General features: G+C 39.1%; 1 protein-coding gene across 7 annotated transcripts in view; it reads left to right on the top strand.

Annotated features, from left to right (window-relative positions):
* Positions 1-16,465, top strand: part of PRDM15 (PR/SET domain 15) — a 207,776-nt gene that overhangs the window by 108,453 nt on the left and 82,858 nt on the right. For all 7 annotated transcript variants that reach the window (XM_069074875.1, XM_069074874.1, XM_069074876.1 and 4 more), the window contains 3 exons: positions 5,170-5,348; positions 5,695-5,789; positions 6,676-6,763. In XM_069074875.1, the coding sequence (XP_068930976.1) occupies positions 5,170-5,348; positions 5,695-5,789; positions 6,676-6,763 (362 nt within the window). The remainder of the gene's footprint in view (positions 1-5,169; positions 5,349-5,694; positions 5,790-6,675; positions 6,764-16,465) is intronic.

Below are 16,465 nucleotides of genomic sequence, written 5' to 3'. Positions count from 1 at the left end.
AGACCTCTCTCTATATTGGCATTGTTTCATTAAATCTGTTTTTTGGGTCTGATAATTCAAACAGTTCTTCATCTAATTATATTGTCATCTAGCAAACATTTCTCCAGTTGTCTAAACAAGGCAGACAAGACACTTTGTAAAATGTCTTATTGAAATACAAGTTTACTATTTCTACAACTTCTTAATATTATTTAAAAAGGAAATGTAATATAGTATCATCTATTTTTAATAAACTTTTTTCTTGCTTTTAATGATTACCACTACCCTAAGTATTTGCTAACAATACCTTTAATAATATATTGTACTATTTTCCCTTGAGTACTAGACTAATTTTTCTAATGTTAGATTTGATCACTTCAGTCTCCTGCTTTTCTAAGCCACTTTTAGTGGCTCCTCATTGCTTAGTCAGAGGAGAGCTGTTTAAATAGAGTTCAAATTTCCATGGCTTCAATTGTTATTTCTATGAATAGTTACTCACAGTATAGACATTCAACCCTAAATTCTTCTTAAACCTCTCCTCTTAGATTTAACACTGCTCTCTCATATTCAGCATGCCTAAAATTATTTATCCTTCCAAACCTGTTCCTCTACCTAATTTTTATTCCAGTTTACCTATGCTTAAAGCCTTGAAGTTATCTGTCTCTCCTCTCTGTCTACTGCCTCATATCCAATCAGTTTCCAAGTCCCATTGGTTCAACCTCCACATTGTCTCTTTAATCTGTCCCTTTCTTTCTGCTCCCCTCCTTATTCATCTTTGCTACTGGACAATTGCAATAACCTCCTAATCAGTTTAACTATCATCTTGTTAAAAACAGATTCTAAAAATTCACCTCTTCCAATAGCTCTTCTATACACCATGCTACGTTAGTAATTCTGATTTTTAAAAAATCTGGTCATGTCACAGACATGTAAATTTCCTCATTATCTATTGTATAAAATCTAAACTGTTCAGCCTAACAGTCAAGGTTTTCAACATTCTGACCTCAGCCTACCTCATACTTTGAATGCCTTTCTTCATCAAGTTTATGTACTCTCTTCTTTTCTATTAACATAATCCTTAGCTTTTCTGCCTCTATCTTTAGCTCAGAACTTGTCAGTGTAAAAGATGCTTCAGATAGTTGTTGGGTTTTTTGTTCCCAGTGATTGTAGCTTTTTGTTGAGTACTGTATAGTGGGGAAGTTGGAGGAGGGCTATGAGCAAAAGCGAAAGCAGATGCCTCCTTCAACCCTGCATCTTCAAATAGCAACTTTGCATAATGGTAGACCCACTGTACCAGGCAGATTTTTCTGAGCAGGGTCTGTCTCCCCTTAAAGATGGTCCACTCTAGGCTCAGGTATGTTGATGATATATATATATTTTTTTAAATGAGCAATTGGGGTTAAGTAACTTGCTCAAGGTTACACAGCCAGTTATTTCTGGGTGTGGTGCTAAGTGTCAGAGCCCAGATTCGATCCCCAGGTCATCCCGACACTGGAGCCAGTGGTCTTACTCGCTGAGCCACCTGGCCGCCCCATGTTGATGATATTTTAATTGCTGTGTTTGCCACCAGCTCAGTTGTGCTCACCAGACTAGTTGGCTGGGGTTTCCAAGACAGGGTGCCTACCTGACAGTAGCATATAGAAGACAGAGAAGAGGGAAAGATTTTCTGGAGGAGTGGATGGCCACTCAAAGGAGTCAGCTGGGCTGCTCGGAGTGAGGCATTGCATTAAGGTCCAATGGTGTCTCTCCTTTATCTTATGTAGGAAGGCAGGGTTGGGACCTAGCTAAGGACTCTTGGTGTGAACTAAAGGAAGCCAGAAAATTTTGGTTGCAGAAATTTTTTTTTCCTAGTCATGCCTTAAGTAGGCTTAGGTCAATGGTTTATTCCCCAGGGGCAGACTAAACTGGGAGTAGGAAACAAGTTGGGGGTAGGAAGGGTCATTGGGACTGCTCTTCAAGGATTTCTTCTCTCTTTGTTTTAAGGCAATCTGCCCCTTTTTTCATGCTCAATGAGGCCTCTAGCTAGCATTATGAGAAAGTAGAGGATGATAGGGATACAAGTATAGCTATATTGGGAGAAAATAGGGAGATAGAGGTATTCTTAGACACTGACAGAGAATTATAAAAGAATTAAAAAAGGAGAGGACCTTGACATTTTTACTTTCCTTGGGGTCCACCTGGTCCCACTCTTCCATCCCTGGGCACAGAAAGGTGTGTGTGTGTTTAAAGTAGATCTAGTCCCCAGGTTTTCTGAATATAGCTGTGGAAATATTTCACTGGAGTGAGAGTACTTCCCTTTGGAATGCCAAAAACTCAATTGCTGTGTTTGCCCTCCAGCTCAGTTGTGCTCACCAGACTAGTTTCTGGGGTTTCTGAGCTGGTCAGAGACGGAGAGTGGGGAGTAATACCAGCTTCTAGCCATTTGCCATATCTTTGCTCAGTTGAGACCCTGAGGTTAAATAGGCATAAATAACTAGTCTACTCCCTTCTCCTCTGGGCCCAGACCTGGCTTGCCAGATTAGTAAAATTCTGGTCCTGGGGGGCAGCTAATTCTTTGTAACCACTCAGTGAGTAACCACTGTGTATACAGGAAAGTCCCCATCCTTATAGTGTGCTGCCTCATCTTCTATGTGCCCAATTCAAATTGGAAGAGATCCTTCCCCTCTCCTGACTGTCCAGCCTTGGTCCTGACTGGGGTATTATTGCCCAGATGTGGATTGCTTGGAAAGTGTAGACTCTCTTTGCTGTGTTGATACAGGCTCCAGCTAATAAAGTCAACACTTGTGCCCTGTCACCCTTATATTTCTCTTGAGGGTTTCTTAGTGGGACTGGAGGGAAGTATTTAGGGTACTCTTAAAGAGATGTTAGCAATCTCATACCAAGAGGGTGATGCGGTTTTTATCCCTCAAGTCTAGAGTTGTACCAGTAATAGCAGCAGCAAGTATGCCCATGTCTGTGCAGTACTTAGCCAGAGTAAGGCAAGTCTGTGTTCTGCTGCAGGGGAGCATTGCCTTTGGCAGATCTGCATGTGATCTTGAGTATGGCAAAGGAGCTGTGGCAGTGAACAGTGGGTGAACCAATGGAGTCCTAGACTCTTGATGACTATGAAAAGGAATCAGATTCTTCCCAGGAGAAGAATAGCTCTCTTGGACCAACCTCAGGTACTCAAGGCACAGGTCTCACACAACAATATACCACCTTACTTAACCTCACATAGTAAACTACAGTAGAATAGAGAAGTATAAGCAAGGGAAAAACTCTGCCAGCATGGAGTGGAACCTTCCCAGTTCACTAAGCCAACTCTGAAATCTCTTCCAGAAGCCTCTTGTGTTTTCTGCTGGCATCACACGTCATCTTGTCTTCAGCTTAGGACTTGAGTGAGAGAGTAAAGAACCATAAGATTAAAACCACTTACTTTTACTGATTACAGTTTTTAATGAGTGCTGCTCAGTGGTGGATTTGGAGGAATGGTGAGAGAGAAAGCAAAAGGGGGTGAAATAAGCAGGGGCTTGATTTGTCAGAGGCACAGAGGAGGTGGAAGAGAGGAGGGGATTTTCTGGAGGACCCGGATGGTTGCTCACAAGGGTCTGGTGATCTGCAATAGGGAAAGCCCTGCACAAAGATCTAGGGAACCTCTCTTTATACAAGGCGGGGGGGCGGGGAGGGGGAAGGGGAAGAGTGGTACAGACATCACTGGCAATTCCTAACATGAAATAAGGGAAGCCTGTGAATTTTGGCTGTGGGAACTTTTTGCCTGGTCATGATTCAAGTAAGCTTGAAGTAGAAGGTGATTTGTTTTTTCTTTTTTGTTCATCCATTACTATGGGAGAGAGAGGTGTCCCAGAGGCACAGTGGACTGTTGGGCCACTGGGACCAATCTATAGGGATGTCTTCTGTCTTCCTCATAAGGCAAACTGCCTTTTTTCTATGCTGTTCTCTAAGATTAGAATGCTCAAAGTTCCAATCTATTCTGATTTCTAATTATTGAAATCCTACCAATTCTTCAAGCTCCAATTTAAATACTACTTGTTCCAAGAAACCTTCTTTGTATTGATAATAGCATTCATTCATACCTCCTATTCTCTTATGTAGCATAGTTGTTTATACATGTGTCTTATCTTTCCTATCAGACTGTGATCTCCTAAAAGAAAGAACCATGTCTTATTCATCCTTGTATCTCTTCTAGTACCTTTTTATTTCATAGGGGAATTAATAAATTTTTGTAAAGTTTTTGAACAAGTGAGGAGTAGCACAAGCATTTAAAACTAATTAGAACTTTAATTTTAAGAGACCAATTAATTATTATTCATTTATTAAGTGCCTACCATATGCCAGGCACTGTGCTCAGGACTGATGATACAAAGACAAAAATGAAACAGTCCCAGATCTCTGAGAGCCTACATTTTACAAGTAATAACAATAATAATATTGAACATTTATATAGCAGTGACAGGAGCTGTGCTAAGTGCTTTACAGTTATTATCTAAGCGCTTTACCATTATTGCCTCATCTGATCCTACAACAATTCTGGGAGGGAGGTGCCATTATTATCCCCATTTTATACATGAGGAAAGAGACAGAGATTGAGCAACTTGCTCAAGGTCACACAGCTGCTAAGTGTCCGAGGCCTACTTTGAACTCAGATCTTTCTGACTCTGGGCCCAGCACTCTATCCACTGTACCACCTAGCTGCCATGACAGCAATATTGTGTGTTTGTATGGTGACTCAATAATTGACAATAGATTTTCTGGATGCATTATTGATAATTCATTTAGCTTACATCACGCTTAAGGTTTTGCTGTGTGTGTGTGTGTGTGTGTGTGTGTGTGTGTGTGTATGTGTTCAAAAGGAAAAGAGCTTTAATCTGTTTCCTAATTTTGAGCAAAAGAGTTTGGAATATTAAAATTGTTATACTTGTTGTAATATAAAGAACAATGAAAACACATAATTTGTGGTTATCCTTTATTAACCCTCTCCTTTCCACCCAACTTTTTTTTGTTTTATAACCATAAATCTGTACTTAACTGGTATGGAAGTGGAGTCTTCTTTGTTTATCTAGAATCTATGTTAATTCTTGTCTGTACAACTGTCTTGAATTTTTTTTTTTAATTTTGCTTTGTTCATTGACCAGCATAATTGGCCCACCTTCCCAGGTTTCTTATGTAGCTTTTTTTTTCCTAATCTGACAGGTTTACCCATCATCAGAATACTATATCCCTCAAGAGGAGTTTAATTCTTTCTAGCAGGCATGGTATACGCAGAAAGCTGATCAAACAGCTTGGGGAGCACAAGCGAGTCTATCAGTGCAATATTTGTAGCAAAATATTTCAGAATAGCAGCAACCTCAGTAGACACATCCGTTCTCATGGTGAGTTTATGTTTCACACAATCCCAAATTACTAATCTTCACACAATTCAACATATTGAAAAAAAGCATCCAAGTGATATTAATGTGTTGCTCTTTCTCATGCTTCTTTTTAATGAATTGTTCTACATGACATTTTTATGGCTGCTGCAGGTATTTGGAGAGTGCATTTCTCTAAATGTTAAGATACGTCTAAGGTCAAGAGTATGGGTGGGGAGAGAGAGAAGATAACCCAGTATTTAGAAGGATTTCCAAATCCTTTTTCCAGTGATCTGTATGCTGCTTGAATCATTTATTTCTATGTCTAAACTGGCAAAACTTTTTTTTATAATGTTGGTCGAATCCTCAGGTGATAAGCTGTTTAAATGTGAAGAATGTGCAAAATTGTTTAGCCGAAAAGAAAGCCTAAAGCAGCATGTTTCATATAAGCACAGCAGAAATGAGGTAAGTTGAAAACACTTAGGTAAATGATTCTGAAATAATAAATAAATAAAACAATAAAGGATGAAGCAATTGGGTAGAATAGGAAGTTTGGAAAATAAGATCAAAAAAGCTTAATATTATTGAATTAATTGATCTTATTTACTTAAAAGTACTATGTTCTTTTTAGGGTTATTTCATGGACAGGAGTGAAAATTTCTTTGTTTCCAAGTAATATTGCATTTGAGAGGAAAATAGAAGATGAAAAAAATGAGGAAAAATGTCATTAAATATAGAAAAACATGGAATACAAAAGCAGTTGATATTTGTTTCAAAGATGCACTAATAGCAATTAAACAAATACTTGAATGTGTATTATGTACCAGTGTTAGGAACTGTATTAGGCACTCTGTGAGTTTGACATCTCTACTCTAGAGGATATAAAATTAATTAGATATGATCCCTGTCTTTTATTAATAGAAATTAGTATTTAAGTAATTCTAATTAAACATAAAATATGAAATCTTAGTGCTTCCATATAATATGGGAGCTTAGTGCTATGGGAGCTCTTCATAGAAGAAATGACATTAGGCTTCATAGAGGAGTGATTAAGGAATTGAGAGGAAAAGTTACATCAGGTAGAGGAAATAGCATAAGGAGAAATACAGATATTGGAAAGTAAAGTGATGATAAGTCCAATTTAGTTGATAGGATATAGTAAGCAAAGTATTGAATGATATGGTTGGGAAAATACGTTAAGGCCAAATTAGTTGAATAGCTATATTGAGTGAAATGGACACTTACATGCCCAATCAAAGATTTGTTTTTGAAAAGTATAAACCATTGCTAATTCTCCATTTTTATTAATATTTTTTAAATTTTACTGACTATGTTTTCTATTTGAAAATAGATTGATAGTGAATACAGATATAGGTGTACAACTTGTGAGAAGTCCTTTCGAATAGAGAGTGCACTGGAATTTCACAATTGTAGAACAGGTAAGAACAACTTTATTCAGTGGTGTGCAAATTAGCTGGCAAAAATAGAAATAAACATATAATAGACTTTACACCTTTTCACACCTATAATTTGTTTCTGAAAGTAATTATCTTAGGGGCGGCCAGGTAGCCCAGCGAGTAAGAGCACCGGCTCCAGTGTTGAGAAGACCTGGAGATCGAATCCCGGGCTCAGACACTTAGCACCCACCCGGAAACACCTGGCCGTGTAACCTTGAGCAAGTTACTTAACCCAAATTGCTTAGGGGTGGCCAGGTGGCTCAGCGAGTAAGAGCACCGGCTCCAGAGTCGGGATGACCTGGATCAAATCCGGGCTCAGATACTCAGCACCACACCCAGAAATAACTGGCCGTGTAACCTTGAGCAAGTTACTTAACCCTGATTGCTTAATAATAAAAAAAAATAAAAAATAAAAAAATAAAATAAAAGTAATTATCTTTTTACTACAATCACTTATTTCACATGGATTCACAATATCTTAACATATATAGTTTAATTTTTCATTATGAAACCACACTTTAATTGCATTGGATATTAAATGTACATTTGGAGAGTCTATTTTTCCAAGTCTACTCTTGATTAAAGTTTCCAGGCCATTGAAACATGTTTATCTCAATCTCTTGGATAAATGTCAGCTTTTCATAATATGTACCATGGTGCAAAGACATATTGTAATATTCCAACTCCCACTGGAAATTTCTGTATTTCTTAGGTATAATGGACCTAACTAAAATGGATCTAATTATAGATATAATTGGACTTTTAGGCAAGCCTTGTCCTTGACACATTATCAGCCATATGACCCTCAGCAAATCATGCAGAACTCTCAGTTCCCTAAGTGGTTTCTAAAACTATAAATTGAGGAATGCTTGCTAATCTTCACTGGTAGAAAAGTCCCACATTGGGAGTTCTTATATCAATTAAATTACAGCTCTATTTAAAAACATACACACTAACACAACTAGCTATGTGGCCCTCACAAAAGTCATTTAACTATTCTGAGCCTGAATCCTTTCTTCATGTGCAAAATGAAGCTAATTAGACTCCAAGATTTGCTTTGATATAAGAAGAGGAAATAAATGGCATTTAAATAGTACTTTAAAGTGTTTTAAACACTTTGTAAACATTTGAGCCTCTAATAACTTTTAAAGAAATTATTATATCCATTCTGGAACCTAGGAAACTGGGACTCACTCAAGTGATTTGCCCATAGTTATACAGTCAGGAAGTGACAACCAGCGGTAGAATTCAGAGTCTTCCAGATTCCAAGTACATCACCTTAGCTGATATGTTAAGTATGGAGATCCCATAGTCAGATTTTTTTTAATTAAATTTCATTTGTTTCAGTTAATGAAAATCTTTTTTCTTCCTTCCCTTCCATTCATTGGGTAAAAAACACCTTATTAGGGAAACCAGAAGCTGGGAGAAAGCTGATCCCTGAGAAAGAGAAATAACCAATAGGACAAAACTTAAGACATCTAGAAAATGACACCATGCTGGTAGTCATGAAGTCAGAGTAATACTTGAAACTTTCAGGCTCTCTCACTGGTCAGTAAGTCTAACTCAGGATGTACAGAAAGTAGGTAATCTTAAAAGAGATCTAGAAAAAGAGGATGACAAGGTAGACAGTTATTCAGAATAACTCCAATCTACAAAAGTCTTACAGATATAATTGAATGAATAAAAAAACTGGGATTAGAGAACCTTTCCATCCTTTCCTGAAAATTGTTCCTTCGGTCATCCCTACTTTCTAATCTTTAATTTTTCCCTATTTACTGGTGAATTTCCTGCTTCTTACAAACATGGTCATGTTAACCCCATCTTTAAAAAAACAATTCACAAGACCTTGCTATACCCTTAAACTATTATCCTATTTCTCTTCTCCCTTTCTCAGCTGAAGTCCTAGGAAAAAAAGTCTCTCTATACTCATTTTTTCCACTTCTTTCATTCTTCAACCCTTAGCAATCAAGCTTCTGAATTCATCAGTCAACTAAAGCTGCTCTTTCCAAAGTTAACAGTCCTTATATAAAATCCTATATCAGTTCTTATGCCTCTTTATCTCTCCTTTGGATTTGAATAATGGCCATTCTCTATTCCTGCATATTCTCTCTTATTTGTGTTTTTGTGACTCCACTCTCTGCCAGTCCTCCAGTGTGTCAAGCTGTTCATTTCAGGTCTCCTGTATCCTTTGCTGGTTCATCGTCTACAGCACACCCACTAACTATAGATGTACCCAGAGGTTTTGTTTCTGACCCTCTTCCCTCTACACTCTCTCTTGGTTATTTCATCACCTTGCACAGCTTTAATCACCACTATGCTTATAGTTCCCAGATGATCAAATTCTAGTTCCTTTCTTGAGCTTTAGTTCTATCTCATCAGTTGCCTACTAGAAATTTCAAACCAGATATTCTATAGAATCTCACACATAACATGTCCAAAACAGAGCTCATTATCTTTCACCCCAAGCCCATCCATCTTCTGAGCTAAAGTGTTTCTGTTCAAGGCACCATCATTGTTCTAGTTTTGCAATGTCATCGTGGTCCTCAATTCTTCATTTCCCCTTATTCCATATATCTAAACCAGGGGTGGGCCTCTGTCTTCTCAGGTGTGGCCCTTTGACTGAATCCAAACTTCACAGAACAAATCCACTTAATAAAAGGATTTGTTCTGTAAAACTTGAACTCTTGTCAAAAGGCTGCACCCAAGGACCTAGAAAGCCACATGTGGCCTCGAGACTGCAGGTTCCCCACCCTGAAAACAGTTGCCAAATAGAATAACTTTTGTCTCTGCATCAGCTTTTATTATCCATTCTCTTCTTACTATTCGCACAGTCATTAACCTAGTTCAGGCCCTCATCACCTCTATCACGATATGCTTTTTCTTTTTGTTAAACTGGTGTGCTTGACTATCCCACATCAATCCAATTCATTCTCTGTACACCTGCCAAAGTGTTTTTCCTTAACTGTAGGTCTGATTATTTTACTTTCCTACTCATTAAACTCCCTGTTGTCTCCAGGAAAGGCATTTAACATACATATCTTTACATGTGGCCCACAACACTCCTGAGTGCTGCCCAAACCAGATTAAAATATTATGGGGAAATATTTTTTTGGTTGTTTTTTGCCTTTTGGAGGGCATTTGGGGTTAAGTAACTTGCCCAAGGTTACACGGCTAGTTTTTTGTGTGGGTGTTAAGTGTCTGAGGCCAGAACCGAACTCGGATCCTCCAGGGCTGGCGCTTTATTCACTGCACCACCTAGCTGCCCCCAGGGAAATATTTTTTTTAAGAGAAAATAAAACATAGATACTGTTGCCTATTAAAACTAAGTTAACATATATGACCTGCAGGGATCCTTATGTACAATGTGATGACCCTCATTTCTATTTTAGTTTGCCTCCAGGATCAAAAATAGCTCTTGTATAGCTTTTAAAACCCTTCACAACATATCTCAGTCTACCATTCCTGCCTCATTATTCCTTCTTTTACTCCCTGGTCTACATAAACTGACTCCTTATTGTTTCTTTCATATGACGCTCAATCCTCCATCTCCATGCCTTTTCAGTGAGTATCCCCCATACCTGGAATCCTCTCCCTCCTTACTTCTGCTTCTTCAAATCCCTTATTTCCTCCAAGACTTATCTCAAATATTACCCTTTACTTAATACCTTTTCTCATCACCTCCCCCAACACTACACTTACTCATATCCTATCCTGAAACTACATTGTATTTATAATGTATAGAATTGTGTAAGAATATATACATATACTTAATATTACAAAAGCTGCATTTTTAAAGTCAAAATTAACTGAATTATAAAAAGTAGGTAAAGAAAAAATATTGGTAGATTTCAGTACCCAATTTTTAGAAATTAGTCAACTTTTTAAAACGAGAAAGTTTTGAAATTGAACAGAATTTGGGAAAATTGTATTTGATAAATATATGGAGGAAATTGCATTTATTAGAGAATTTACTTTTTAATCAATTATATGTTGAATATTTACAAAAAATTGATCATGTTACGGCATAAAGAATATGCAGAAAAGAAGATTGCTTTTACAGACCATAGCACAATTAGAATAGTAATTTGTAACAAAAACATAATCAAAATATGCAGACCGAAGTGCAGACTCAAAATTATATGCTTAAGAATGATTTGTCAAAAGTCAAATTATGTAAATAATTAAAATTATATTAAAGATAATAATTTAGTACATTAAAAATGATGGAATTGATTTCAAGCAATTCTTAGTTGGCAAATTTATGCCTCTGTGGCAAGGTTAAGGGAAGAGAGGTAGACGTCAAGGCTGCTTATTATGTTACCATTATTATATGACTTAGTCCTAGGAGTCATAGGATGAGTTTTGTAACAGAATACTATAGAACTATATATCTACCCATAAGCTAGTTGTACAAGCTATTAGAAAAATAAAAACATAGAGAAAAATGAGACTGACATTTCAATTTCTGGAGAATACATTTTTATCTAGAAAGCCTAAAAGAAACAACAAAATCATTAAATCATATGAACAACTTCTACAGGATAGATGATATATCCACAAAAATCATCAGCCCTGGGGCGGGTAGGTGGCGGAGTGAATAGAGCACCAGCCCTGGAGTCAGGAGGACCTGAGTTCAAATCCGGCCTCAGACACTTAACACAATACTAGATCTCTTCTGGTGTACTGGCTGCTTCTCTACTACCTATAAACATGCCCATATCTCTCCCATCCTTAAAATGCCCTCACGTGAGCCTTCCATCTTTGCTAGCTACAGCCCTGTGTCTCTTCTCCTTTTTCTGGCTCAAACAGCTAGAGAAGGCTATTTACAATCAATGATTCTACTTCTTTTCCTTTCATTCCCCTCTTAACTCTCTGCAGTTTGACTTCCAACCTCATCACCCAACTGAAGCTGCTGTCTCCAAGGTTCCCAGGAGTGACCAGATCTAGTGACCCCTTTCTCAGTCCTCATCCTTTTTGACCTTTCTGCAGCCTTTGACACTATTGATCACTCTCTGCTACTTGATAATCTTTTTTTCTCTCTGTTTTCTTGTTGCTACCCTCTCCAGGTTCTCCTCCTGCTTGTCTGACTGTTCCTTCTCAGTCCCTTTTTGTTATATCTTTACCCAGGTTACACCTATTACACCAGAGGGTGTTCCTTAAGACTTTGTCCTAAGTCCTCTTTGCTACTTCATTGGTGATGTTATGACCTCCTACTGTGTCAGCTGTCATCTCTGTGCAAATGATTCTCATACTTATTTGTCCACCTCTAACCTCTCTCCTGATCTCTCATCTTTCCTTTCCAGATGCCTGTTGGACATTTCAAACTAGATGCTCCTTGAACATGTTAAAATCAACATATCAGAAATGGAACTCCTCTTTTCCCCCTAAACTCTCCCTTCATCCACACTTCCCTATTACTGTCAAAGGTACCACCATCCTCCCAGTCACCCAGGCTCACAACCTCCTGTCTTTCATCCTCACCTCCTTACTCTCTCTTACCACCCCTCCTTCCAATCTGTTACCAAAATCTGCCGATTTTACTTTCTTACCATTTCTTCAGTCTATCTCTTCTAACACCGCTGTCACCCTCGGTTCAGGCACTCATCCTATACTGTTGTTTATACTATTGCAAGCTTACTGCCATAGTCATGCCAGTTCGTCTCCCTGCCATGTCTCTCCACACTATTTTCCATCCTCCACTCAGCTATCAAACTGATCTTCATAAAGCATAAGTTCGATCATGTCACCCCTACTATTAATTCAATTCCAGTGGCTCCCATTTGCCTCCAGGATCAAATAAAAAATCACATTTGGCTTTTAAAGTCCTCTATAACCTGGCCTCTTTCTGGTCTTCTTACTCCTTATACTCCACCGCATACTATGCAATTGAGTGACACTTGCCCCCTGACCCTTGAGGGAGCTCTTAGCTCCTAATGCCTTCAGAGCCTTGCAAGCAAGCTCCATGTGTCTCTGGCCTTTTTTTGGTCACATAAAAGCCTACCAGCCTACAGTGGTGCTGGCTTTGCGAGCTGGCCCCCTTTCTTACTGCCTGTGGGCTTTTGGAGGACTTTCTTTGCACTTCTAAAGTGGAAAGCAAATTTAGTATTATTTTCCTCATTGTATTTCTTGATCATTATTTGGTCTAATCCACATTTCAAGTTTTTGTTGGAACAGCTATGTGGGACTTGAAGCAAACATTTTGGCCAGAAGTCCAACCTATAATTTTCAAACTATTTTCTTCACTTTTTTTTAAATTAGGGAAGCATTTCTTCTTCAGTCCTTTAGGACTCATTTCATTCTCTACAGTCTCAGGAATCCCTGGCAGTGACTTAGTAGTCAGATCTGCAATTATTACAGCAATAAATAATTATTATTCTCACAACAAAGGAAGCAAATAACAATCAGGAAAAAAGGTATTACTTTGTTAAAATAAATATATACATCTTTTCAGATAATTGAAAGTATTTGCCTTAGTGTAGTGCTAAGTGCTAGAAAAATAAATACAGAGAGTCCCTGCCCTGTAGAGGCTTACATTTTTATGGGCAAGGTGGGTGTGTGGAGGATAATGTGTAAAGGGAGTGGTGATTAGGGAAGTATATTTTGGTCTGGGAAATCACTGTGATGGTGAGAAGACTTGCTTGTCAGTCTATTGACACTACGCCCTTTCCTGAAGCTGTGGAAGTGTTTATTTGATTATCTTCTCAGAACAAGAGGTAGAAAAGGTAGTGGTGGTTGCTAGATGATGTATCTTGCAAGAAGGTGGCTGGTGAGGCATGGTTTTGGAGCCCACTAGATAATCTTGAACTGTTGCCAATCAGGACTGCACAGCTGTAGCAGCAAGCACCCCAGCGTCCCCTTTTGTAGCAGCAAGCACCCCAAGCGTCCCCAGGGTTGCTGCCAACACAGGTTCTTAGGTCTGCTTTGCTAAAGGAAAGCAACTCAAAATGGATTAACAAGCTTACTTTAATCAGTCAAATATATATCGTTTACCTAGTTCAGGGGAAAAAGGTCAGCACCCTGAACTTCAGAATATACAGACAGAATTATCAAGACAGAGAAACAGATCAAGTAGACAGTTTCCAAACTGTCCAACCATTACATCCATACCGAATCAACATCTGGGTTTTTCAAAGCCAGGGGACTCTCAACAACGGCTTCCCAGAGTCTCATCTGATCAAATCACGAAACACTTCTCAAAGTGAGCCCCAAAACAAAGCTACACGTCAGGGTTTATATAGCCTTCTCCTGGCTATAGAATGTAACAACCTTATTGACTCACTGCCTAATCAAAAAGTATCTACTGAAAAACAAGCCTCCCACCCCAGGCTCCAGGTGCACTTTAGCTAGGGGCAGGGAAGATCTTAAAAATTTACATTCCCATTACAACAGCTCTGAAGTGGGAGTTCCTCCTGCAGCAGCGAGCAGTGGTGGTGGTGGCAGTACAGCATGACTGCTTTGTAATGTGGCACAAGGAAAATGGATGGAGAAACGACTTCTTTTTTACTGATCAGGGAAGCAGGGTATCAGGACAGGAGTCACACAGGGTATCAGGACAGGAGTCACAGCAGTGGTAGTGGCAGTGTAGCATGATAGAAAGATGTGGGACTGAAACTTGGTTAGGAGGAGAGTTAATCATTGCTAAGGAACGGGAGTTGCTATCACAGCTCCATTCATTTATAATCCTTTGGGGATTTCTGTTGGTTTCAGTTTGCATGCTCAATTTTTGTATTTTGTTTTCTTTTGCTATTGTGTGTGAGAGGCAGCATGGTAAAGTAGAGGGAGCTCTGACCTTGGAGTCAGGACAGCCTGCTTCAAGTCCAGCATCTGGCACATATTGGCTGAGCAAGTCACTTAATGCCTCAGTGCTCAGGCAAGGTTCTAAAGTTGCAGAATAGTTATTGGCTTGTACTAGTAGACAGAGTTTCCTATCATTCAATCAATCAGTAAACATATATTAAATGCCTACTACATGATAGATCCTAGGGTAACAGGTGTTGGAGATATAGCAAAACAGTCACTGTCCTCAAGGAGCTTACATTCTAAAGTAGGGAAGAAAACATTCAAACAGATATGTGCAAAGCAAGCAGAATAGAGGATAAATAAGAAATAACAGGGAAGGCACTGAAAGTGAGAGGAGCTATTAAAGTTTTCTTGTGGAAGGTGGGATTTCAGTTGGAATTTAAAGCAAACCAGGGAGGTCAGTAGTTGAAGCAGAGGAGGGAGAACATTCCAGGGGTGGAAGACTGCTAGAGAGAATACTCAGAACTGAGAGATGGAGTGTCTTGGAGTGTAAGATGTAAGAAGAATGCAGAGATGGGAGTGGGAGGATAGGTTCTGAAGAGTTTTGAAAGCCAAACAGGGCATTTTGTAATTGATCCTGGAGGTAGTAGGAAGTCACTGGAGTTTATTGAATAGGGGATGACAATCAGATCTGCACTGCAGGAAAATAACTTTAGTGGCCTAATGGAGGATGAATTGTAGTGGGGAGTGACTTGAGGCAGACAGATTCACCAGCAGGCTTTTGCACTTATTTCACTAGGTGTGAGGTGACGTGGGCCTGAACTAGAGTGGTGGCTGTGTCTGGAGAGAAAAGATGTATTCAAGAGATGCTGTAAAGGTGAAATCAACAGGCCTTGGCAACAGCTTAGATATGGGGGGTTGGGAGTAGGGGGTGAAAGATGATAAGGAATCCAGTATGACTCTCAGGTTGTGAGCCTGAGGGCCTGGAAGAATAGTGTTGCCCTCTACAGAGACAGAGAAGGTAATGTTTAGGGGGAAAGATAGTGAGTTCTGTTTTTGGATATAGAGTTTAAGATGTCTAAAAGGCAGTTGGAGATGGGAGATTGGAGGTCAGCAGAGAGCTTGGGTAAGGAAAGGTAGATTTGAGAATCACCAGCATAGAGATAGTGATTAAATCCGTGGGAGCTGATAAGATGACCAAGTGAGGTAACCTCGCATAAAAAGAGCAGAGATGAGAGAACCCCGAGGGACATCTGCAGTTAGAAGGCATGATCTGGAAGAGAATCCAGCAAAGGACATAGGGAAGGAGCACTCAGATAGGAAGGAGGAAAACCAGAAAAGAATAGTGTCCCAAAAACCTGGAGAAGAGACTGTCAAGGAGGAGAGAGTGCTCAAAGGTGGCCAAGGCTGCAGAGAGGTCAAAGAGCATGAGAATTGAGAAAAAGTCATTGGAGTAAGCCCTTAAGAGATCATTAGAAACTTTGGAGAGAGCAGTTTCAGTGAAATGATAAGGTCAAAAGTCAGATTGTAAGAGGTTAAGAAGAGAGAAAGAAAAGAGAAAGTGGAAGCAGCTTTTGTAGATAGCCTTTTCAAGGTGTTTAGCTACAAAGGGCAGAAGAGATAAAGGATGCTAGTTAGTGGAGATGGATCAAGTGAAGGTTTTTTCAGAAAAGGAAAAACATGATGTATGTTTGTAGGCAGTAAGAAATGAATCAGTAGACAAGCAGACATTGAAATAAGTGAAAGAGTAGGGATGACAGAGGGGGCAGTCTGTTGGAGAAGATAGGGTGGAATTTCCAAATTTCCTCGCCAGGGAGCTCCCTAGATCAGGGGTGGGGAACCTGTGGCCTCGAGGCCACATGTGGCCCTCTAGGTCCTTTAGTGCAGCCCTTTGACTGAATCCAAACTTCACAGAACAATTAAAAAAAAATTATTAAGGGGATT

Source organism: Petaurus breviceps, unplaced genomic scaffold, assembly GCF_028583685.1.
Source record: "Petaurus breviceps papuanus isolate PSGF00001 unplaced genomic scaffold, PetGlider_PUasm1.0 90897, whole genome shotgun sequence".
Lineage (NCBI taxonomy): Eukaryota > Metazoa > Chordata > Mammalia > Diprotodontia > Petauridae > Petaurus > Petaurus breviceps.
Note: the sequence above shows the minus strand (reverse complement) of the source record. Positions and strands in the feature narration are given on the sequence as shown.